We start from the raw sequence: 23,859 nt of genomic DNA, 5'->3' as shown, positions 1-23,859 counted from the left end.
TCTTCTCTAACGTACCAGTCAGGGCTTCTCCCTACCTGAGGTTAGGGGTAGTAATTGGCCCCTGAAGGGCACTAGGAAGGAGGGGCTGAAAAAAAGCAGATATTCCTTTTTTTCCTACAATGTTCAGAGGATGAAGAAGAGTTGGTAGATTGTATATAAAAGCAAGGATTTATTGTCATAACTGAAGATTTGTTCTGATAGAGAGGAAATTGCATTGCAGCTAATAACAAATATCAGATCTTCTCTAAGCCTTCTGATTGACTTTGGAAGTTGTGGTCAAATCTTTTTAAAAATGTATTTGGATATGGGTGTGTCCTATGTCCTAGAAGCCTGCAAGACTTGACAAGGAAAGAAGCCTACTGAGATACGCTCAGGAAATTTTCATTATCCGCATTTTACTCTAGTAACAATAAAAGAATTATTATTATCAATGGTAACATTAGAATAATACTATCCAGTTTATGAAAACAAATACTATTCAGTTTACGAAAACAAATACTATCCAGTTTATGAAAATGAAGTGCTAACTCATTTGATTCTTGCAGAAATCTATGTAGTGAGTCATATTGTCCTCATTGTATAGATAAGGAAACTGAACCACAAAGAGGTTGCCTTTCCTTGTTCAAGTTGTTGCATTTGCCTGGATTACCTTCCCATTATCTGTGCCTATTATTCTTTAAGGCCTATCTTAAGTGTCATCTTCTCTGGAAAGTTCTTCCTGACTCTCCTCCCCTCAAGCCAAAGTGATGTCTTCCTCCTTTGTACCCATAGAACACTTTATGTGACTTCTCTGAGGATAACTATTGTCTTCCTTGTACAATATGTAGGTGTTCTCTTGTGTGTAGAAGTACCCTGATAATCACAAACCCAGTCGTCCTCTCTGTTGAACTTAGTGGCAAAGGGGTTCAAAGGGCATTATATAGAGAGTGCTTTCTGGAGCAGATGGACTATATTGGGGAAATGAAAAAGAAGCATAAAATGTAGGCTGGGGTCTACTTGAAATGTGTGAGGGGCAAAAAAGTGTTATTAATAATTATCTCAATTGCCAGTGGCTGCCTCTCTCTGGCTTAGCATCCTGTATATACTGTGCACCTTCTAGGATACTGTACAAAATAATATTTTTAGAGGGCATTCTTTTGGCAGTGTATCTCTTAAAAGTTTTCAATAAATTTATCCTAAAGATATATACAATGGAGCAAAAATACATCTATATTTTGGTACGTGTGTACCAAGATGTTTCTCGCAACATCATTTCAATAGCCAAAAATGGGTGACAACATAAATGTATATCAATAGTGGGGTGCCTAAATAAATCACGGTAAGTCCACGTTACATAATACTATTCAGTTATGAAAAAGAATGAAGTGGTTCATTCTGCTGACACAGGAAGATGGTCATGGCCTACTGTCAAGCAGGAAAAGTAAGGTGCAGAATAATATGTTTATCATAGTCTCATTTTGGTAAATAACTGTCTATGTACATATATATTATATATAAATATTTATGTTTGTTTATGTATGTGTGTATGAATACAGAGGGCTGGAACAATAAACATAGAACCATTAACAATGGTTGTCCTTGACTAATAGGGATGATGGAATGAAGAAGGGGACATTCACTTTTTACTTTACTTATTTACTTTATTCTTTTTTAAAAGTTTTTTTTTTAGTTTTTAAATTTTATTTACTTATTTTGAGAGAGAGAGAACATAAGCAGGGGAGGGGCAGGGAGAGAGGGAGAGGGAGAGACAGAATCCCAAGCAGGCTCGGCACCATCAGCACAGAGCCTAATGTAGGGCTAGAATTCACGAACCATGAGATTATGACCTGAGCCAAGATCAAGAGTCAGATGCTCAACCAACTGTGCCACCCAGGTGCCCCCATTTAAAAAAAAAAATCTTTTTAATGTTTATTTATTTTTGAGAGAGAGAGACACAGTGCATGAGTGGGGGATGGGTCAGAGAGAGAGGGAGACACAGAATCCGAAGCAGGCTCCAGGCTCTGAGCTGTCAGCACAGAGCCCGACGCGGGGCTTGGACCCACAAACCACGAGATCATGACCTGTGCTTAAGTCAGATGTTTAACGACTGAGCCATCCAGGCGCCCCTAGGTGCCCCCACTTTTTGGGCCCCGGGTTGGGCTCATGTTGACAGTGCAGAGTCTGCTTGGGATTCTCTCTCTCCCTCTCCCTCAAAATAAATAAAATAAACTTTAAAAACAAAAAGTAATTATTTTTGTACAAATTAGAAAAAAGAAAGAACCAGAAAGCTTTTTGCGTAAGGAGGTAGGAAGATAGTGGAGTCATTTCCTTCAGGTAGCACTTAATTTATATTGAATTCTGAACCAGGACTAATTTGAGTGGTTCTTCTATGGTTTTTCTTATGGTTCCCTACCTCATCTGATTCTTCACTAACCTTGGTTATGACCTTGATTACAACCTTACCTCTTCTGGCAGAAGGCCACATTTGGCTGCCACAGCTGTGATGCAAGATTCTGTTATCAGGGTTCCTTGTGGGAAGCCAAATCCGCGAAAGGCCGTATTGGATGGTAAATTTGTCATGCATGCCCGGCCCCGGAATCTAAGGTTGTGGATTTTATATGCATTTTCCAGCTTTAATATAAGAAATTCTGTTACCTAAAGTAAAAGGAGATATTAATATATATATATATATATATATATATATATATATATCAGGCATTGTTTTTTTTTTGTAAAATCAAGTACAGTCTAACTGCTTGTGGAACTTGATAAGTAGTTGAAGAAACATGCTCCATAAAGACTCACCTAGAAATTCTGCGTTCTATTCATGATTAGGGATGGTGCGTTCTATTCATGATTAGGGATAGTTTCTGATGCACATACCTGCTCAGAGTCATCCAGTGTGCATCCTCCATTAATGAAACACTCAATGTCTAGAGCTTTGATTCGCCCATTGTTCATGAATCCCACCTGTCACCAGATGATGGACATTTTATGATCTGTTTAAAATTAACATGCCAAGTTCAAGTCACAGCCCAGCTCCACTACTGGGTGGGATTGAAGACAGACTCTGCTCCTGTTTGCTTGGTGGTGTGCCACACCTGGCTATCCCCTTGATTTTCAGTGCTTGGCTGATAAAGACCTCCTTTGATCTGGATTTTGCTGAGCCTTTCCTTTCAACATGTGATTTCCCGGCTTTGCAGTCAGTGTGGAATTCCAAAGTCCTTGCTTGCCTCCTGGTATATAATTGCCACCCTCTTCTTCCTTATTTCTGGCAGATTCTCCTTCACTTTTTACTAGTTTTCCTTCGAATTTAGTCTGCGGTTTCTCCCCCTTGTGGAAAAGTTTCTGTAATTCCAGAGTGCGTGGGAATGAATCACAGTGCATCTCAGAAGCAGATGCTGGGGAATGGATAGGAGAATGGCTGCTCCCATTTTAGGGAGCTGAGGAAGTGCTTTGTGATTGGTTAAGGATGTAACAAATGTGAACTAGTCATGCTGTTCTTTTTGGGACTCAAAGAAGCACTCTGTATTTTTCTGAAGTTGTCATTCTCTTCCCACCCACCTAGACCAGTTGGTCTGCACAGCACAGACTGAAAAGACTGTGGTAGTTCTACCAGAAAAGGATTAGCCCTGGTCCCTTTGCCTTTCTGAAAATGGGCACAGCTTTTTGGTTACTATCACCTATGGAAATACTGGATAACAAACCTGAGCACATGCAGGAAAATCCACAAATTCAGAATTCATGGTAATTTTGACAAATGCTAGGCTGAAGTTTACCTTTTACTTTTCATGAAGAAACAATTGCTAAGCAGAATAGCTCTTAGACTATTAAACTGTTTAAAATTTTTAAGAATTTTGGAAGAACTTATTCACACATAAACATCTATTATGCTAATTTATAAATAGCTCTGAAAAACTGAGCAAAACTGTGTTAGCTAGGTTTGAATGAGGATCTCTATCTATCCATCCATCCATCCATCCATCCTTCCATCCATCTACATACACACACATCACACACACATATATTACTACATTGAAAGTAAAATTATATTTCTCTAAAAATAAAAGTTGGATTTTCCAAAGTATATTTTCCTCATTTTAGTCATATTTTATATTACCATAATTACCAAAATATTCAACATCTAGAACCTTCTAAATAAGTACTAGTACTAAAACAGTCTCACAACTGTAACATAAATAAAGCCTGATTTATAATGGGCCAAAACCAAAGAACTCAACAACCACCATAACAACACAAACTGCCTCAGTCCCAGAATGTGGCTCTACATTGTTCTTGGTACTAGAAGATAACAACAGTTGTGAATATTCATTTCTTTGCATTTGAAGGCAAATAAAAATTTTAATGGCCAACTGTGTTCCTTTTCTCTCTAATTATAAAAATTACTAATGCCAATGGAAGAAATTAAATGGTGCTGTGGTATGGATTTATAATCCAGGAAATATAATAATTTAGTAATCTAAGGCAATGACAACCTCAGGTAGAAAATCTAGCTATACATACACTATAAATAATTCCCAGATAGAACACATTTGAATAGAAACATTACATTAGAACTATCCTAAAAACTCAGTCACAGATTTGAAAAGTACTATTGTTGTCAACTAGATGTTAACAGAATTTTTTAAATTATTTTATTATTTTTATTTTTTGAGAGAGAGAGAGAGAGCAAGAAAGGGGCAGAGGGACAGAGAGAGAGAATCTTAAGCAGGCTCCATGCTCAGTGTGGAGCACTACATGGAGCTTGATCTAGCAACCCTGGGATCATGACCTGAGCCAAAATCAAGAGTCCAATGCTCAACCACTTGAGCCACCCAGGCACCTCAAATGTCAGCAGTGTTTTTAATGGTATGTATGCCATAGTTGTATAAAATGCAATGAGCCTGGTTTGAAACAATTTAAAATTATTTCATTGTTAATGGATACTTTTTTTCCCATTTGCAAGGAACTTTTGTAACACTTTCATAACAATTTGGCCGAAACACTTGTAAAAATGATTATGTAGTTAAAATGGTAAAATTGTCTCCAAACATTTCAAATGCAAAATATTTTAATAGTCAAGAAGTTTTGGTATAACAAATGTTTGTAGCTTCTTTCATTTTTTGTCTTTGGGGAACCACTAACAAAAATCTTATTCCTTCATTAATGTTTTTATCATTTGAAATTGTATTTTTATCATCCAGTCTACACTAGATGTATTAAAAGTTCCTCATAAAATTTGTGAGAATTCAAATGTTTGAGAGAGAGCGAGAGAGAGAGCGTGTGAGCAGGAGAGGGGTAGAGAGCGAGGGAGAAAGGGAGAGAGAGAATCCCAAGTAGCAGAGCCTGATGTGGGACTCTATCTCACGAACCATGAGATCATGACCTGAGTTGAAACCTAGAGTCAGATGCTTAACCTACTGAGCCACCCAGGTGTCCCACTCATTTAATATTTTATTTTATTTATTTTTATTATTTTTTTCATTTAATATTTTAGATAAGATTATTGTTTGTTTTTAGAATTTAGCAAAATCAAAATAATAGAAAATGATAAAAACCACCAAAATAAAATGAGGTATTTTTAAAATCTTTTTCTTCTTATTATTTTATTTATAATTTACATCAAAGTTAACATATATTGTAATAATGATTTCAGGAATAGAATTTAGTGATTCATCACTTACATATAACAATCAGTGTTCATCCCAATAAGTGTCCTCCTTAATGCCCCTTGTCCATTTAGCCCATCCCCTTACCCAAAACCCCTCCAGCAACCCTCAGTTTGTTCTCTGTATTTAAGAGTTTCTTAAAATGAGGTATTTTAATAGTTTCAAGTTTAATACTCACTTTATATTTTCCAAATAATGGGTGTCTTCCCCCAGTTATTAACATATCATCTTCACGATCAAGAACAAGACGAATGGGACGACCAGTTCTAAAGAAAACAAATCTTAGATTCTCTACCCATTCCACCCACCCATTCATCCATTCCCCTATTCATCCATCTACCCATCTAGCACCCACCCACCTATTTATTCAACCCCTCACTTAATTATCTACCCAACCTTCCATCTATCTACCTTTCTGCCCATCCATCCTGCATGCATTCTCCCACCCATTTATCCAGCCATTCATTTAACCATCCATCCATCCCATATATATTCCCTGAGTGCATACAATAAGCTAGGCACTGGTCTGAATTAATATATGACTAAACAACTACTGTTTCTGTAGCCTATAACTCAATAGTTGGAGATCTAGCTAAAGTGATTAATGTCACATGCCAGTTAACTTGTGTTCTTAAGGCTTCAGATTTCATGCTCACCCAGATCCAGCCACTTTGCATATCTCCACCATGAGTTACAAAGTTGAAAGAATGTGAATAGATAAATGCATACTTAACACAACTGTAAAAACAAGGCCAAGTACTTGTCTTTAGGATGCTGGGTTAGCATTTTCATTTTCACCCAGGAATGCTATTATGCTGGACAAGTTGGGCCCTTGGGTAGCTAGGAGCTTCAGCCTTTCTGTATCTCCAGGGCAGTAGTTCCCATACTTCGGAGTGTAGAAGAACAGTCTGGCATGCTGACAAAAATGCAGATTCCTGAACCTTAGCACTAGGACTCTCATTCAGTACATGTAGGGAGGGGACCCAGAATTGGCATTTTTCTCAGTAATTCTTATGATGTACTTTCAGGTACACGTTGAAAACTACAATTCTGGCACAAGGTTTCCTGTTTGTTTGTTTTTTTTTTTTTTTTTTTTAATGGTGACGACTACCTGGAGCATCAGTTAAATGTAAAGTTTCTGTGTCTACTCTCTGGTGCTTCTGATTCAGTGGGTCTGAGGTGGGGAGGCAGGAATTTCTACAAGCATAGGAGGCATTTATTATTATTATTATTATTATTATTATTATTATTATTTGAGAGAGAGAGGCAGAGAGAGGGGGGGACAGAGGATCCGAAGTAGGCTCTGTTCTGACAGCAGCAAGCTGCAGGCTGGACTTGAACTCACAAACCACGAGATCACGAGCCCAGGACGTTCAACTGACTGAGCCATTCAGGCATCCCTAGGAGACTCTTATTATCACCAGTCTGGGAATGCTACTCTGGGGACTACTTAATGCATGCCAGATGTGTGCTAAGGTGGGGTTGTAGCTTAAGGCACTGGTTGCCCCACTTGGCTGCACAGTGGAACTACTGGGTTAGTTTTAAACTATACTGATGCCCGAATTGGATGGGACAGCCTAGGCACTGGGACTTAAATGCTCACCAGATGATTCTACTGTGCAGTAATGCTTGAGAAATCTTAAAGGCACAAAGCTTGTTGGGAGTATGATGAACCGATGAACCCTTCTGGGTACTTGGTGGGTGTGAATAGAGACGTTCATTATGGAAAGAAGTGGAGATGGGATTCAGATCTTGTGATTTCCTGTCTCTCGTTGCAGAATGAGACACACATCTGAGTGCTTTAGGACCTAGCTTTGAACTACACAGAATTTGTCAAAGGAAGCAGGACCTTTGAACTTTGCAGGCTGATTGGGGCTCTGACAATACTTTGTAACTACCAAGAAACAGCCATAGAAAATGAACAAGAAACAGAAAAGCCAGCAACTTGAACAACATGAACAGCAAAGGAGCAAGCCTTCTGGTTGAGTTAGCCTGGGAACTCTCTTTGAGGATATCATCTATCATTAAGCAAACATTGACTAGCCAGCCCTTCCAGGTGCAGAGAGGCAGAGGGTGGGAGTCTTTCTTTCCTCATGCCACCCTGACTGCAGCTAGAGTAGGAAGGGAAAGTGGGGGAGGAGCCTCCCCCTTGGCATTCCACTTAGGCAGGAGACTTGCCCCACCCCTAAATAGGTCACCTTTCCTGAAGCTCAGGGACAGGGCAGCCTCAGCCTTGGAGCTGTTTAACAAATAATATCACTTTTCTTTTTTATAGCCTGTTTCAAGTCCTAGGTGCATTTGACTTTTCCAATCAATCTAGGAAGGTGAGTATTATATCTATAATTATAAAGAAAAAGAGACAGGAGCCTGAGTTGCCCAAGGACACTCAGGTAGTTATGACAGCAGTCAAGTCACTCTCAGTCCATGGATTTGCCCTTAGCTCTGTACGTTTTACACCCTCTTGTATCCCCAAGTGCACTTACTTGATAGCACCCACAGCAGCAATAGCCCCAAATACAGCTGGTCTTCCTACTTTTCCGCCAAAACCTCCACCCACCCGCTTGACATGACAGGTGATCCTGTTGATGGGGATATTTAAAGTAGAGGACACTGTTTTCTGTGAAAGATAATGAAAAAGTTTTACAAGAAATGGCAAAGAAGGCTTTTGTTGACTGAAACATCACAGCAATATTCATCCACACCTACTGTCAGAACACAAAAACAAAAACAAAACCCAAACTAAGATAATGTAAATCTGTGTTGCAGAGAGCTCTGTTGAGTTCATAAACATCATCAATCTTACATGACAGCCTTTCTAGCAGAAAAATAGTATTTTCCAGAAAGGAAACTGTCAGAGTCCTAGATTCCTGTCAGAGCTGGAATCCTAGCCAAATGCCTAGATGTATGTTCCAACAAAGTGAAAATCAGCAAACTCCTGACAAGTTAGTAAAGAAGATGTTTGCAGCTAAAACCTAGAGCACTTTGAGACTGGGATAATGAAAATGTACTGTAAAGTGATGTGTTTACTCCAAAGGCTATCTGTAATGATTATTTAGAGAAAAAGCAAGTGCAGATATAATTTAGTGTTATCCAATCACAGAGCTCATTTAGGCATGCTGCAAATGAATGTATTCTTTAAATCTGAAGGGACTGTGGTTGTTCTTTTTCTTTTTTAAGTTTAATTTTATTAATTTTATTTAATTTTCATTCCAATATAGTTAACACAGTGTTATGTTAGTTTCGGGCGTAGAATATAGTGTTTCAACAATTCTATACATTACTCAGTGGTCACCAGGATAAGTGTGCTCTGAATCCCCTTCACCTCAGCTGTTCTTATACTTACTTGACAAGACCAGAAAAAAAAAATAAAAGAATTCTGGTATCTTAGCTGTTCCACTGATGTCCAATATTTGGACATCAAGTTTCTACAGGAAAAATGACTACCAACTGTGAGCCTATGGGGATTGAGTGCCATGACGAAATTAGGAAGTTGGAAACGTAAGGGCGATCCTGGACCTCACCTGCACGTGGGCTGGATCCTGTGTTGATACATAAATGTCCAGTTCTTTGTCCTCTGCCTTTGGAATAACAATCACTCTTTGTGTTTCCATGTAGAAATGTTCCTGGCCTCCAACATGGACCTCTCCTGTTAAGTGCAAGCAAAGGGAAATTCCTGAGAGTGTGTGTTGATTGGAAACTACCATGTTGAGGAATTCCAAAGCAAGTAAGATGTGGACTGACCAGTCTGGATTTGTCCTGACCAAGGAATTGATGGATCAGGAATTTGTTCTGTGGCAACTAAAGGCAATCTGTTTCAGATACCATAGTTTTGTATAACAAGTTGGAAGGGTCTGGCTCCATTCCTCCGTCCTTAACTAACCAAAGTGCTAAGGATTTTTCTTCTATTTATTCTGTTGCTCCCTGCCCCCCACCTCTAAAGGCAACACACATAATACCCCCACACCCACACTCACAATTTGAGAGGAAGAGATATAAGAGAAATTTGGCAAAGTGCTGAGTCTTTAGAGGATGCCCTTTCTTAGGAAATCACATGCTCTCAGTGTCTGCTTTGGAACAGAATCATGCAAAGATTCTATTAAATATCCTGAATTGCTTACCTTCAACAATTTGATCGACTTTTTCAAATGCCTCCTCAATGTTTCCTTGTTCAAGTTTTTTTTCAGGGCATAGGAATGAGTTGTGCTTTATGGCATCCTAAATGATAGGAATAACCCAATTAAAATTTTCTTTTCTTCCATTGACATTTTGTTTCTTAGTCAAAGGCCAGTAAACTCCCCAAAATAGCCATCTACTGGGACACATGAAGGGAGTCATCAAGCAAGGGAGTACTGGAGTAGTGGGCTCATGGCAGAGACAAGATGGGTGTCTGAAGGATGTCTTCTAAAGTGCAGGGAAAACCAACAAGGAGTAGAGAAATGTTAAGAATTGAGATCTGGGGATGCTATGATGGCCCATGATGATAAATACTCATTTCTCATTTTCAGTGTGGATTTCCAGGGAACAGGTGATTATTAGTATTATCCCCATTTTACAGATGGAGAAACCATGGCTTAAAGAGGTTAGTGAATTTACCTAAGTGATGCAGCCAGGATTCAAACCTAGCAGTTTGGTTCTAGAAACTGTAGTTTTAGCCACTACCCTTACAGCCTCTCATACCTACAGTCATTTAAATAAATGAATGAGGGGCGCCTGGGTGGCGCAGTCGGTTAAGCGTCCGACTTCAGCCAGGTCACGATCTCGCGGTCCGGGAGTTCGAGCCCCGCGTCGGGCTCTGGGCTGATGGCTCGGAGCCTGGAGCCTGTTTCCGATTCTGTGTCTCCCTCTCTCTCTGCCCCTCCCCCGTTCATGCTCTGTCTCTCTCTGTCCCAAAAATAAATAAACGTTGAAAAAAAAATTAAAAAAAAAAATAAATGAATGAATGGATGGGTAAACAAATATTGGTATGTATAACTATTTTGTTATATACTCTATTCACAAAAGAAATTTTTAGCTGACTCTGGACAGTCCTATTCTGAGAGAACTGCAGATCTCTAACCATTCTGAATCCCAGGATATTTCCTGGTTTTTCTTCTGGGTACTATTTCCCCCTTGAGGAAATGGGATTAGGATTGAAATCTCAAAAACTGATGTTAGGATCCTAGTACAACCCTAGGAGGGATACTGAGCCAAGAAAAATGGTCTGGACTTCTTGCAAACTTGGCAAAATGGGAATTTGGAACAGAATTGATTTGGTTTAGAAAGATCAAGAAACATGACCTTTTTAACACTTTGACTATTGAGCAAGTTGTGCCTTTTAGGCACATTTAAAAAATGTCAAATGGTTCACTGGGGCCTTTGAAAAAAATTTATTTTCTATTACAAGTGCACAAATAAGAAAGCTTTTTGCAACTCAGTTACTCTGAACTTGCCCTTCATTGAGTTAGAACCTGAAAATCCCACTCCACATCTGAATTTTCTATTCTAACTTCATTCTTTCTGCTTTGGTAATAGCATTTGCATTCGTTCAGCTAGACCCAAAAGTAAGAGTTGAAATTTCTGTGGAATTCCATCATGAAAGTCCCACCGTTTTGGAGGCCCACCTTGACAACATGATTGTTCTCAATATCCATTCTCATCCTCTTTCTTCCCCAATTTTTAGTGGTCATGTAGTCACTTGGGATAAAGTCTACATTTCCCAGCTCCCCTTGAGGTGTGGTATCTGACTAGGTGCTAACCAGTGAGATTATGGGAAGTGTCCTTAAAGGGATGGGATATGCCCTTCTTCATCACCTCATTCTCTTTGCTGTCTGGAATGCGAACTTAATAGCCAAAGCTTCAGCAGCCATTGTGGAGCAAAGTGTGACCTAGAGGGTAGAAACCATGCTTGAAGCAGTGACTAGATAGAAGGATCCAAGATCCCTGACACATAGAACCCTACATAAGCCCTGGACTGATCTTTTCTAGACTTTGTGAATGTGAAAGAGAAAGAAACTTCAATTCTTCGTTTGTTTCTCCACCCCACCCCACCCCTGTCATTTCTTAGAGCCAAAGCTAATTTAAATTCATACAAATAATATCTTCCAGAGGAAGCTGATCTTTCCAGGGCAAGCCAGTGGCAAGAAAAAATTAGAATTAGTGTTGCATTAAGAAATTTACAAGGGTGTTTTTGATTCTACAACTTTACAGGAAAGAAACCAGCCAGCACTGCTTACATTGATGGTGAAGATTATGGGCTCCAGATCTTTGTAGGTGATCTGTATCTTTTCAATTGCTCTCTTTGCCTGTACATCTGTCTCTGCAACCACAGCACAGATGATCTGGCCCACGCAAAGCACCTGCGGAAAGTACATGCATGAAGCAGGTAGAAAAATATCAGTAGGAATAGTCTTACTTCACCCTTATCAGTGGCTGGTATCTTTGTTATTATTGTTTGTCAATAAGGCCACATTGGAGGTCACATTCAACTATATGTGCTTGGCTTAAAATGTTTTAATTTAAAAAATAATTTAAAGAATACAGATGATTCCATTGGCCATTTTACTCAATGAATGTAAGCTCCAGAGTGGATGTGAGATTGGTTGTGACCTGAATGTGCTGTGTCCTCTGTCAAGCTTGGTTCACATGTATCATATTTATGGTATCATTTATCATTTTAGAGTTTAAAGATAAGGAAAGTGTTTCTTGTACAATATCATCCCTGTTATGAGCTGCACTGTGTTCCCTCCTTCTTCCCAAATTCAAATGTTGAAGCCTTAATGTCCAGTGTGACTGTATTTGGAGATAGGGCCTTCAGTGGGGTAATTAAGATTAAATGAGGTCATAAGGGTGGAGCTCTAATCCAATATGACTGTGTCCTTATAAGAAGAGGAAGAGATACCAGGGAGGCTCATCCTCAGACAAAAGTCATGAGAGGACACAGTGAGGAGACAGCTACCTGCAAACCAGGAAGAGAGGCCTCAGGAGAAACCAAAACCTTGATCTTGGGTGATAGGCCACCAGAATTGTGAGAAAATGAATTTCTGCTTTTTTAAAAGTGGCCCAGGTTGTGGTATTTTGTGATGGCAGCCTGAGCAGATGATATAGCTCTTAAATAACAACTGACCTCTTCATCTGGAGTTCAACCAAAAGAACAGTGAGCCATTTCATGGCTGGAGGAGAAACAGTCTGTGTGACTCATTGAGAAGTGACAATAATAGCTAACACCTACTGAGAGCCTTCATGTGCCAAACACCGTTGTAAGCAATTTACGTGCATTAACTCTTTTAGATCCCACAACACCATGGGATTGGTGCAGTGATTGTTCCCATTTTCCAGGTAATGATACCCAAAGGCACATGGCTAGTGAGTGGTAGAGATGGAACATGAACCAAATTAGCCTGGCTCCAAAAGCAAGTATTCAGTGAATGTTTGTAGAATTGAATTAAAATGTCAAAGGTGGGAAAAGCAACTTTATTACAAATGGAATGTGTAAAAGTAAGTGAGGGGTGGGGTGGGGGTGTGTCTGCATGGGGTTGGTTTAGGAAAGGAGAGAGTTTAATACAGAAAGCAGGGAGTGGCTGTATTTTTTGCACTCTCCTTTTTAGGTCTTTCTAGCATATTCTATCCTGATACAGGCAGTTCCTACATTTATTCTTTAGACGAGGGTAAATTGACTCAAGAGCACACAGTGGGAAAACTAGAACTTGTTTTTCTGTATGTTTATTATTTCCCTTTTACTGTGTAATTTCCTGACTCCAGAAGATTTAAGTCTGTCTGAATAAAGATTTTAGGTGTAGAGAGAAGCTGTAAGAACCGGCACTTCTGTCCGTCCCGCAATGTGGGGGGTGGGATTGAAAACCAGCTGGAGGTGGTAACTTTGTGATTATCTGCACAAAGTCATCTGAGAAAGCATGCTCTGTACCTCATCTACAGCCAACAATTTGTCATCCTCGGCACCATTGGTGCCTGGAATGTCCTCAGCTGTTATCACATCAACCACCCCAGGTAGTTCAAGGGCCTCAGACAAATCAATTGATCTGAAAAAAGAGAAATATTTAAGAAGTAGAAATCAGCAAGCTTTGAGGGCCCCAGACCTGAGGAAAGGATAGAACATGGTTGAAAATAAAAAATATATAACAACTGTCCAGCATAGGTCCTGACCAATAAAAGCTAACCTGCCATATGGTCCAGAAGGCTGCCTGCTGGGTCAGGGGTAACACTTTAACTATAGGAGAGGACCTGGGGGAGGGGCTGTGTGGCTGTGGCAAGGGAAATTCTTAGGAAGCTTAGGACAGTAGGCATTAGCCCTTCAGAAATGCAGTATTTCAGGGTTTTATCAACAGCTGAGTATCAGCCCTACTCAGAATTACTCCTTTGAGCCATGACTGAGGCTACAGCAGGGAGATGAGGTGTAATGAGGTTAGAAGAGAAGCAAGGAGCCCATAACTATTTTTGTTCTCTCTTTCATAATGGTCATTTCCAGATACCCTCTCTTCCTCCTGCTGGGGATGGTGCCCTTTTCTTTCTTCTTTCAATTTTAGGTTCTTTGGGTTTAGGACATGGCATAACAGGTACATTCCTCAGAGGGAATCCACAGGTGTGCTTTTAAAAGTTTTTTTTGAAAGCTTTCCATTTACTTACATGATTTTTGCATGGGCTTTTGTACTGGTCACCAAAACCATGAAAAGTTCTCTATCCACCATAGGGATGTCATCACAAAATATGGCTTCACCTGTAGCATGTTTAAGACCTGACAGGTGCATGATGGGGCGTCCAACTGGATCTTGGAGGGACTGGTGAGAATCCACACTCTGCAGAGGGAGACAAGAATTGCCCTGGACAATTCAAATCTTCACAAGTGGCCTGGATGATTACCAACACTCTTGATTCAGGATTGAGAAATCAGTCACCCTGAGACCACAAACACTGGAGTGGGTCAGATGATAAGTGCAAAAATTCAATGATGTCACTAGACTGGGGAATTGTCCTGTCAGTTATGTAGCAATGCCAACTTTTTGGCAGAACTGTGAAGTAGGTGAAAGGGCATCCTAGCCTCTCCTTTTGGCATTTTCTTTTCCCAAGTTGTGCCCCTGTACTGCTTTGTTCTGGAATTCAGAGGTTCTCCTTGTCCAGCTTTCTTACCTTTTCCATGACCAAACTGTTTACATAGAAAGTGATCAAGATGATGAAGTCTAAAGTGATATAATTCCAGAGGGTGGGGAACCAAAATCTAAGCTAAAAGCTTGAGTGTCAACTTGAGTAGTGCCTGGGGCAGGGGAGAGGGGAGGGGAGCAAATGGCAATGGAGTCCACCCAGATCTAGACCACAGTGCCTTGGTTGCCCCTGTAAGTGGCTCAAAAACATCACTGGGAGGATAAGAAGTTGGAGAAAGTGTTTATTTTGGAATTCTTTTCAGGGAAGCTCTGTGGTGTGTGTGTGTGTGTGTGTGTGTGTGTGGTATGTGTGGAGATGGGGTGGGAGAGGGGCTTTGTGCTAACAGAAAATAATAGATACTTTCTAAATTGTCCTTCAAGAAGGGTGGGTTCAGGTACTGGCAAGGTCCTTGTTTTGCTGACTGTAGATGAGATATTTGCAACCAGGGCTGGAGGCTGAATCTTGCTACCCTCTTATTCAGTCCTTCCCCCATACCTGGCTTGGGTGCTCTTCAAACAAATGCCCAAAGAACATGCATTCCAGGATACTATCAATGATTAGTCAGATGGTCAAACCATTCCAGGTTGGTTCAGCCTTGAGTGTGTGTCATGGTAGCTCAGGCCCGATCTTAGATCCAGCGTCTCCCTGACTTGGCCTAAACAAAGGGCAATGTGCCAGCCTAAACTAGAAAGTCAGAACTATGAATCACAACTCTGAAGTGCTTGCTTTGTTCACATAACTATAGCTTATCTCTTAGTTTCTACGTTCCTGTTACATTATACTCACTGACCTGGTACCTTTGGATTCCCCGGGGTCCTGTGACAGGGAAATCTTCTAGAGCACTTAGGAATCGGTCTGAAATTTCAGGATAATGATGACTGTCCTGAAAGACCATTCAAAACAATAAAGATAAACCAATTAGTCTATGATTAAACTGGGCTTTGGCTTGTGTGAAAATGACTTGGTTGAGGTATCCAAGAAACTGCAAGGCCAGGGTATCCTGGAAGACCAAAATCTACATCATCTCCCCGGGGTCTCCTTTTTTATGAAGGTGTCTTGCCCTCCCTCCCTTTCCACATACTGAGGAACTGGATGGACTGGTTTGAATCTGATCCCCTAGCCACCCAGAGGAGGGAGAGGCCTGTCAGTGAGCTGGGTAAAGGCAGGACAAGCTGGAACACTGGGGGACAGAGACGCCATCCCAGAATGAGCTGGAGTTCACTGTACACAAAAGAGCCCACATCCTGCTTGTTTTTCTCAGCAACTCAGCAGTTCATCAGTAAAATTGAGAAGGCTCTCTGGGTGTCTGAAACATACCAAATGTCTTGATTCCGAAATTAAATGGCAGTGATTATTACCCTGGTGAATGTGGTTGGTCAGGGTCTACGTCCGCGTAATGAAAATTGAACACTTGAGGTGACTTGAGGAGTGTTGGGGTAGGGTGTGGTTTGAAACAGGGGGTACAAGGTAGGGCGAGGGTTATAATCCTGGTCTGGGAAGGAAATAGAGAGTGAGAGAAAGAGAATGTTTTGCCTTGCTTAACTTATTCCAGAAGTATACAAAAAAAAAAAAAAAAATCTAGAAAGAAGCCACTTAAATATTTGCATACAAATAAAATTTTAGTATGTTTTGAAAAATAAAATTTTATTTTACATTTTATGTTGAATATTAAATTTTAGAATAGGCAAACCTAATCTGCCATGAAGCAGATGAGTGGTTGCCTGGGGGCAGGGGTGGGAGGCCAAAAGGTACTTTTTGGGGTGATGAAAATGCTTTATACCTTGTTTGAGGTGGTGGCTACATGGGTTTACACATCTGTTAAAACTCATTGAGTATAAATAGGTGCATTTTATTACATGTAATTATATTTCAGTAAAGTTGATTTTATTATTTTTTAAATTGTTTATTTATTTTGAGAGGGATTGAGAGAAAGAGAGAGAGAGTACAAGCAGGGGAAGGGGCAAAGAAGGGGGAGACAGAGAATCCCAAGCAAGCTCTGCACCTTCAGCACAGAGCCCAATGTGGGACTTGATCTCACAAACTGTGAGATCATGACCTGAGCCAAAATCAAGAGTCAGATGCTTAACCCACTGAGTCACCCAGGTGCCCCCAGTAAAGCTGATTTTAAAAGAAAAAGAAATGGCACACTGGAGGCAGGGGCACTGTAACGTTTCATTGCTCAGGGCATGTAGTGAACATCTGTGAACTGAAGACAGTGTGGCATCCTGAGCCTCATGTGGTAGCCCTTCAGGGCTGAATCCCTGAAGGAAGGAGGGCTGGGAACTGACAAGGCCTGACTCAGAACAGGTGACAGGTCATGCACAGGCTGCCCACAAGACAGTTTGCAAAAGTAGTGGAAAAGCTGGGAGCTATGGCTGCAAGGGGCACATAAAAGCCAGAACACTTACAGACACTTTTACAAGCTTCTTCAGTTCCTGCAGAACTTCTAGGTAGAATTTGAAGAAGAAGCTGACCACCAAAGTCCTCTTGAATTCCACTCTTCCCCCTGGAGCCCAGCCTGGGAGGGAGACCTCTTCCAGAAGCAGCCTGCAAGCTTCCTCCAGCATTGGCTCATTCCAGGGCCTGTTGGGGTTGGAGGTGGGAAAGGGACAAGTCAAAGGGCAGTCTCGATCACACGGCATGTGCCAGCTACTGGATAATAACAATTTAGAGAACCTGGAGTCTCCTTTTATGAGTTGGAAGGGAACTCAGAAATCATCTAACCAAGCCCTTTAGGAAAATCTAGGCCTGGGAAGCTGCACCAAGTGGCCTGAGGGTCATGGCAGGGTGAGGATGGGCCCTGTTTCATTGCAACATGAACCAAGCATGTTCAAGGGCCAGAACATGCTGGAACCATTACACAAACAGATCATGAGGGCCAATTCCATTATGAACCGGACCGCCCTCTACTGAGGAAGAAACAAAAGGTCCCCGCACAGCAGCGGCACTAGGTACACTTGGACCCTGCCTGGTGTGGGTCTGTAGGAGTGCTGATGTGCACATGAGAACTGGGGCAGAGCACAGTCATGGGTCATTGTTGTAGTGGCCTTTCCCCAAGGAGCAGCCCCTAATTAGTCAAAGTCAAGTGAGGTTTGCTTTATAAGCAAAATTGCAGAAAGAACAAGCAGTGATTCTATATATAGGAGTTCACATCTTCCCAGGGCATTAACAACCCTTGCCAGAGCCAAACTTCTACTTGTTCTTTGTTTTTGATGTCAAGTTTCACCTTTGGGGTGCAGGGTTCATCGCTTACCTCCCTATGAGCTGCTGGCAGGATTTATGTGCACCAATTGTGGCTTCCCCAACCCCTCCATAGGAGAGGCTCAGCTCCTTGATGGTGTCTGTGGCTTCTTCAAGAATGACTCGCATGCCAGCACTCACATCGGCCAAGGCATTTTGCTGGCACTGAGCCTGTCGGAAGGCTGACACAAATTCCCACTGTGGACACAAGAACCACTTGGGGTTACTTGACATGTCAAAAGTGAGAGCATGGTTCCTGCTTCTTGGTGCCACTAATTAATCACTTAGATTCCATCTAATGGGGCACAAAAGATACTTGGCACAATTAGAGGACAAGTTGGCTGGCTTCTCATTCATAGTGAGAATGGAATCTATCCCCAGTGTCCAATGCCCTTAAGGAACAGGGATCACTGTGCACTTTTCCTGAGGCCAGGATACCTGGATCATTTCCAGGTGCTCTTATTTCTAGGTGCTCTTGCCTCTAGCCTTCAGATACCTCTGTCCTCATGAGGATGCAGGAACCCTCCCAGCACAGGCATTTTTAACATTCATTTATTTTTGAGAGACAGAGACAGAGCACTAGTTGGGGAGGGGCAGAGAGAGAGGGAGACAGAATCTGAAGCAGGCGCCAGCCTCTGAGCTGTCAGCACAGAGCCTGATGCAGGGCTCGAACTCACAAACTGTGAGATCTTGACCTGAGCTGAAGTTGGAAGCTTTAACGGAGCCACCCAGGCACCCCAACACAGGTGCTTTTAAATGTGATTTGCTTGAAGTGCGAAAGAGACCCACTACATTTTTGGTTTGTAGAAATGACTGTTTTTCCACTTTGCAAAGGTCATAAAAGAGTTGAATAGAACTTTGACAGTGCACTAGGGAATCTTGTATCAGGAATGAGAGTCGGGAGGGTAATGGCTGCCCCACTGGGGTCTTTGGCACCGTGACCTGCTGATGTTGCAACATGAGGTTAATGGCGAAGGCCTATGCCTCAAGTGTGTTTCCATCTGTGCGTCCACCAAGGGTGCTGTGTTTGTGCCTGCCTGCTTTTCCGTCTTGGGCCTTCCCCGATGCACTTTGGATTAGAACACATTTCAAAGTTTCCATTTCAAAGGAAAAATAAATGAAGATCATACACGCTGAAAACATGACTTAACATGAGACCTCCCACATAACTAAGCTAACTCCTGGCTTTTCACCATTGTGTGCGTGTGTGTGTGTATGTGTGTGTGTGTGTGTGTGTGTGTGTGTGTGTGTTGAATTGCCTCTTTCTGGGGAGACCATCCTCTTGGATTCGGGTATGGTTTTGGGGAGAGACACGGAGCATTGAGTGAAGACAGAGGCCCCATTCAAAAGCCAGCTGGGTGGCCACATCAATCCCAGACATCCTGTGTTAGCAAACATCTGGAGGTCCTCTTGTTCCTGTGAGCTGTTGGCATTAGCTAGAGTGGGAAGCGGGGAGACCCTGTTCCAGCTTCCACCTCTTTGTGGGTCAGGCGGAGAAGCTTGTCCACAGCCAGAGAGCTTTAATTTCTGCCTCCCAGAGTCGATCTGTAGACATAAAGGGGTGTGGAAGCACAACCACATGCCCTCAGCAGGCCCCACCCCACAGCTGAAACAACAACCCCAAATCACAGCCCGGAGCTGCTTGCCCGAGGGTGTCTGAGGGCCTTGGTGCTAGGCCAGTCCACAGTGGACAGGAAACAGATTTTCAGGGCAGTCATTTTCCTTCCATCTGTTTTCAGATTTCTGAAGATGACTGCTCTCTGTCATGAAAAGGGAAAAACAAACTCTTAAAAGCAACCAGCAGAATTCTTACCTTTTGAGAGTGCGGGAGGTACACAGATTCCAAAATTTCCTCTGGCTTAAGGTCTGCACTTGCCAACCCAGCAAGAAAATGGTCATTTAGAGGGATCTGCCGTGTACCTTCTGTCGAAGAAAATGACATTTCTGCATGGTTGCAGTGAGGAATGCCGGATTATTCTGTACCCTTAAATGTCAGCAGCAAGGAGGAAAGGTCACCTCCCTCTGCACAGAGTGATGCAGTCCAGGGCTCCCCCACTCCCCTGCACAGACAGGACTAGCAGGGCCTCTTGACATTTACTCGTCTCTGCATACGTGCTATGTGAACAGGGTCTCCTGCCACCTCCAAGGCCTGTCAGGCCGGCACCATTTTCATCTTTAGGCAGAAGCTGGTTAACTAAATCTAACTCATTCACTACTGTGATCAAGGTAAGGGCATGGCTTCAGTGGAGACAGAGTTTATTTCCACTATTAACAGAGCTCAAGTCATTGCATTTCTTTTTGTTCTTGCTGCTGCTGTTGGCATCTAAACTGGAGACCTACATCTTTCAAACAAAGTGAGCAATTCACAAACCCTCCGTTTGGCCCAGTGTTATAATTTAGTGGTCAGAGCAGGGCCCTCTGGTTTTAAAAAGTGGTTTGCGGCTCCGCAGCAGGTGCCATGAGGAGATCAAACTACAGCCCAGCGAATCTGAGATGGATTCTGTTCGTGGCAAAAGAGGCAAAATGTTGATTGGAACGTAGGGGTAGTTGAGAAGGAAGCAGGAGAACCCCAGATGGAGCTCCTGCTGACCTTTGCTGGCCTGCCCTGCTGCTAGGTCAGTGAGCTCATCTACCAGCACCGGAGAAACATTGTGCTCAGGGTGGAGGTGGCTTTGGCAGAGCTGGAAAAGCACAGACCTTAAGCCAAAGGTAACCACCAACCTCCAGTAGAAGAACACTACTGCTAATGTAGTAGAAGGCCCTGCATGCAGGCCAGGATATCCTTGCTATCCTGATGCCCCAGATTTTTGGCTTCTTCTTTTCTGGTGTTTGGGGGTCAGGTTGGGGTCACATTCAACCACAGGCGGGGAGGACTCAGGAAAATGGCTGACCAGGCCAGGCCAGGCCAGGGTGAGGCCTTTCCTCTCCTCCCTCCTGGGCAGGCCCCATGCAAAGCTGAATAAGGGTGTGCGAGCTTTTCCTCTGCACAAAGGCTCTCCCAGCACTTCCCACCAGTTAGGGATGGGATCGTATTATGGCCAACAAACCCCTTGGGAGGGTTACATTGCCTGTGATATAATTCCTGGTTGGATACACCCCTGAAGTTCATGTGGGGAGCAGATTGTGATTTCTTCCCTGCACCCTAGTGCCTGGGTCCGGTCCACCCATAGGAGGGGTAAATGACTGGCTGGCCAAGTGGGAGGGACAGAAGGAGTGTATATTTGATGGGTTATGGGTGAAGGACCAGGAGAAGTGATGGGAGGGAGAGCCAGAGGCCTTGGAGAGGGAGCCTGATGCAGATGATGGTTCCCATCCTGTGCCTGTCTCTACAAGTGACAGCTGGGTGGTTGGTTGGACTCGTCATGCTGTGTATAAGATGTCCAATACAGCTTGGCATACAGTTAGTGCCCAGTAAAGGGGTACGTCAGCATTCTTGGAGCAGTGGAGGCAGGGAGAGAGCTGAGTGTTTCCAGGAAGACAAGGGTAGTGTTGCATGGAGCAGCCCCAGGGAATGATCCTTTCAGCCAGCATGTAAAATTCATCATTGTCTTCCTTCTGTCCCTAGAGGGCCCATGGTGTTTGTTGTGTGTCTTCCCCAGACTTGTGGCTTCTTACACAGCAACTGAGGGGAATAAGAATGAAGGAGAGTAGACAACAGTCCTCAGACAGCAGACAGCCTTCACCTCAGCCTCTGCACACCACCCCTGGCTGTCACACGGCTATGGTGGGGTGAATGTTGTGTGTACATGGGCAGTGGTGCCAGAAGGAAGCACTAGCCACTCCCTTGTATCAGTGCGCCTTCCTCTAGGAGCCTGAGCTTCCCATGGTGGATTAAGAGCCAGAGATCAGCGCTCTGACTTATACCAATTCCTTAAAAAGAAAGACAAAAAATCTTAGGTGCAATCTAGAATGTTCTGGGGTAGCTTACCTTCTGATATCAGATTGAGGGTAGCATTGCCCACAACCAAAATTGGATTCAGATCCGAATAGCAATGTCGGCTTATAACATGTCCCCCTAAGGACTAAAAAGAAAGAGTTATTGCCTTGGTCATTCTATTCCTCAGATCCTAGGCCCCACAGGCACCTGCTTAAGGTCCTATTGTAGTGAAAGTGTCACAAGGGATCTTGGTCCTGTTGGTAGAGAGACTCCATTCAGACAGTCTGGAAGGAACCTCTCACTCACTACTTTGGATGGGACAGGAACTGATAGTAACAAACACTCACACAGCATTTGGTATGTTCTACTTCTTTACACACATTTACTTACTTTTTTTTAACCCAGTGAGACTGATGCCATTGTCTCCATTTTTCAGCTGAAGATACTCAGCATAGAGAAATGATGAAATTTGACCATGGTGTCCCAGCTAGGAAGGGGCAGGACTGGGATTCCAACCTAAACAGTGGGTCTCCATGGCCCACTCTGAACCACCCCCTACTCAGCCTTGGCCACAGCACAGATGGCTGTGGTATCAGCTACAAAGATGCCGTCCTGCCTTGGGTACATAGGACCTCAGCCACATCTAACTCTGCCCCTGAAATGGCCAGACTTCATACAGGTGTGTTTGGGTTCTGGGCATCTGAGAGACAGTTGCCCCTTCTTAGATCTGGTTGAGCCTATAACATCTCAGAACTTGGGAGGAAAATGGCCATTCAACCTAATACTCTCCTCCCCACATAGTGATGGAATCTACAGTGACCATCTTGGTTGCTGAGGGCTGGGCTGGAACATGGGTGAAGACAGGGAATCCCCGATTCTCTATCAACAGCTTGATTTTAAAGTTCTTGTTTCCACTGAGCTGAATTCGGTCTCCCTGGACTTTCCCCTATCAGTCATACTTCTACCTCTACCCTTTGTGGTTATATCAAATAAATCACACCTGTCTTCATGAGTCTATAAGTATTTGAAGGCAGGGGGTCTGGGTGGTTTAGTCAGTTAAGCATCAGACTCTTGATTTCAGCTCAGGTCATGATCTCATGGTTTGTGAGTTTGAGCCCTGCATTAGGCTCCATACTGACAGAGAGGAGCCTACTTGGGATTCTCTCTCTCCCTCTCTCTCTGCCTTTGAATAAACTTAAAAAAATATTTGAAGGCAGCTCTCATGGTCTCTCTGACTGCCCCAACCCCCACCATTCCTCTTTCTGATGTGGTTTCCAAGCCCTTACTCTCCTGCCATGATCTCCTTGCCAGGCTGCAAGGTGTCAGAGTTCTTAACAGGAAGAGAGAACATTTTGGAATCATTTGAAGAGCTTTTTCACGTAACTGTCTCTTCCCCTGATTCCTCATATGCCAAGGATCTCTAACACACCATTTGGGGTATGTAGAAGAGGGAGCATGCATATTTTGAAAACCTATGTCTCTTTTGCTTTCTTCTAAGGTCAAAACCAGCCAGACTTCAAAGTGTGCCTCCCAGATCTGTACATTATTCTCTAGCTGTGGTCTGAACAGTATGGAGTAGAGAAAGCTACCCTCTTTATTTTAGGTATTATACTTCTGTTAACACAGCCTAAAACTAAATTAGTTTCTTTGACATTCTTATCATGAAATGAGCAAAACTGTGATCTCCTTTTCTCCTACCTACATTGTCACTTGGCTATTCTACTGAACTTGATTTAGAGTCGTTTTTTAAATATATTTTTAATAATGTTTGTTAAATATTAAACATTTATTTATTGTGCCTGTTGTTTCAATCTGCTGAGACCTTTTTGCATAATGATTCTGCCAGTGCTTATTTCAACATTTCAGTGAGCTTAAGAAATAGGTGTAGGGACACCTGGGTGGCTCAGTTGGTTAAATGTCCAACTCTTGTTCTCGGCTCAGGCCATGATCTCGTGGTTTGTG

General features: G+C 42.5%; 1 protein-coding gene across 4 annotated transcripts in view; it reads right to left on the bottom strand.

Moving 5' to 3' along the window:
* Positions 1 to 23,859, bottom strand: part of AOX1 (aldehyde oxidase 1) — an 81,323-nt gene that overhangs the window by 34,981 nt on the left and 22,483 nt on the right. For all 4 annotated transcript variants that reach the window (XR_015255433.1, XM_086719238.1, XM_086719236.1 and 1 more), the window contains exons 10-23: positions 21,949 to 22,042; positions 19,834 to 19,943; positions 18,034 to 18,218; positions 17,189 to 17,363; positions 15,571 to 15,663; positions 14,268 to 14,437; positions 13,549 to 13,663; positions 11,861 to 11,983; positions 9,767 to 9,863; positions 9,170 to 9,294; positions 8,132 to 8,265; positions 5,827 to 5,914; positions 2,863 to 2,949; positions 2,443 to 2,634 (exon numbers count right to left, since the gene is read on the bottom strand). Coding sequence is in view for 3 of the 4 variants with exons in the window: in XM_086719238.1 (XP_086575364.1) it covers positions 2,443 to 2,634; positions 2,863 to 2,949; positions 5,827 to 5,914; positions 8,132 to 8,265; positions 9,170 to 9,294; positions 9,767 to 9,863; positions 11,861 to 11,983; positions 13,549 to 13,663; positions 14,268 to 14,437; positions 15,571 to 15,663; positions 17,189 to 17,363; positions 18,034 to 18,218; positions 19,834 to 19,943; positions 21,949 to 22,042 (1,788 nt within the window). In the remaining variant the exon portion in view is untranslated. The remainder of the gene's footprint in view (positions 1 to 2,442; positions 2,635 to 2,862; positions 2,950 to 5,826; positions 5,915 to 8,131; positions 8,266 to 9,169; positions 9,295 to 9,766; positions 9,864 to 11,860; positions 11,984 to 13,548; positions 13,664 to 14,267; positions 14,438 to 15,570; positions 15,664 to 17,188; positions 17,364 to 18,033; positions 18,219 to 19,833; positions 19,944 to 21,948; positions 22,043 to 23,859) is intronic.

The sequence above is a fragment of the Puma concolor genome, chromosome C1 (assembly GCF_028749965.1).
Source record: "Puma concolor isolate L17-30 chromosome C1, mPumCon1.1.hap2, whole genome shotgun sequence".
NCBI classification, from domain to species: Eukaryota; Metazoa; Chordata; class Mammalia; order Carnivora; family Felidae; genus Puma; species Puma concolor.
The sequence above is the reverse complement of the archived record's forward strand: the minus strand, read 5'-3'. Positions and strand labels throughout refer to the sequence as shown.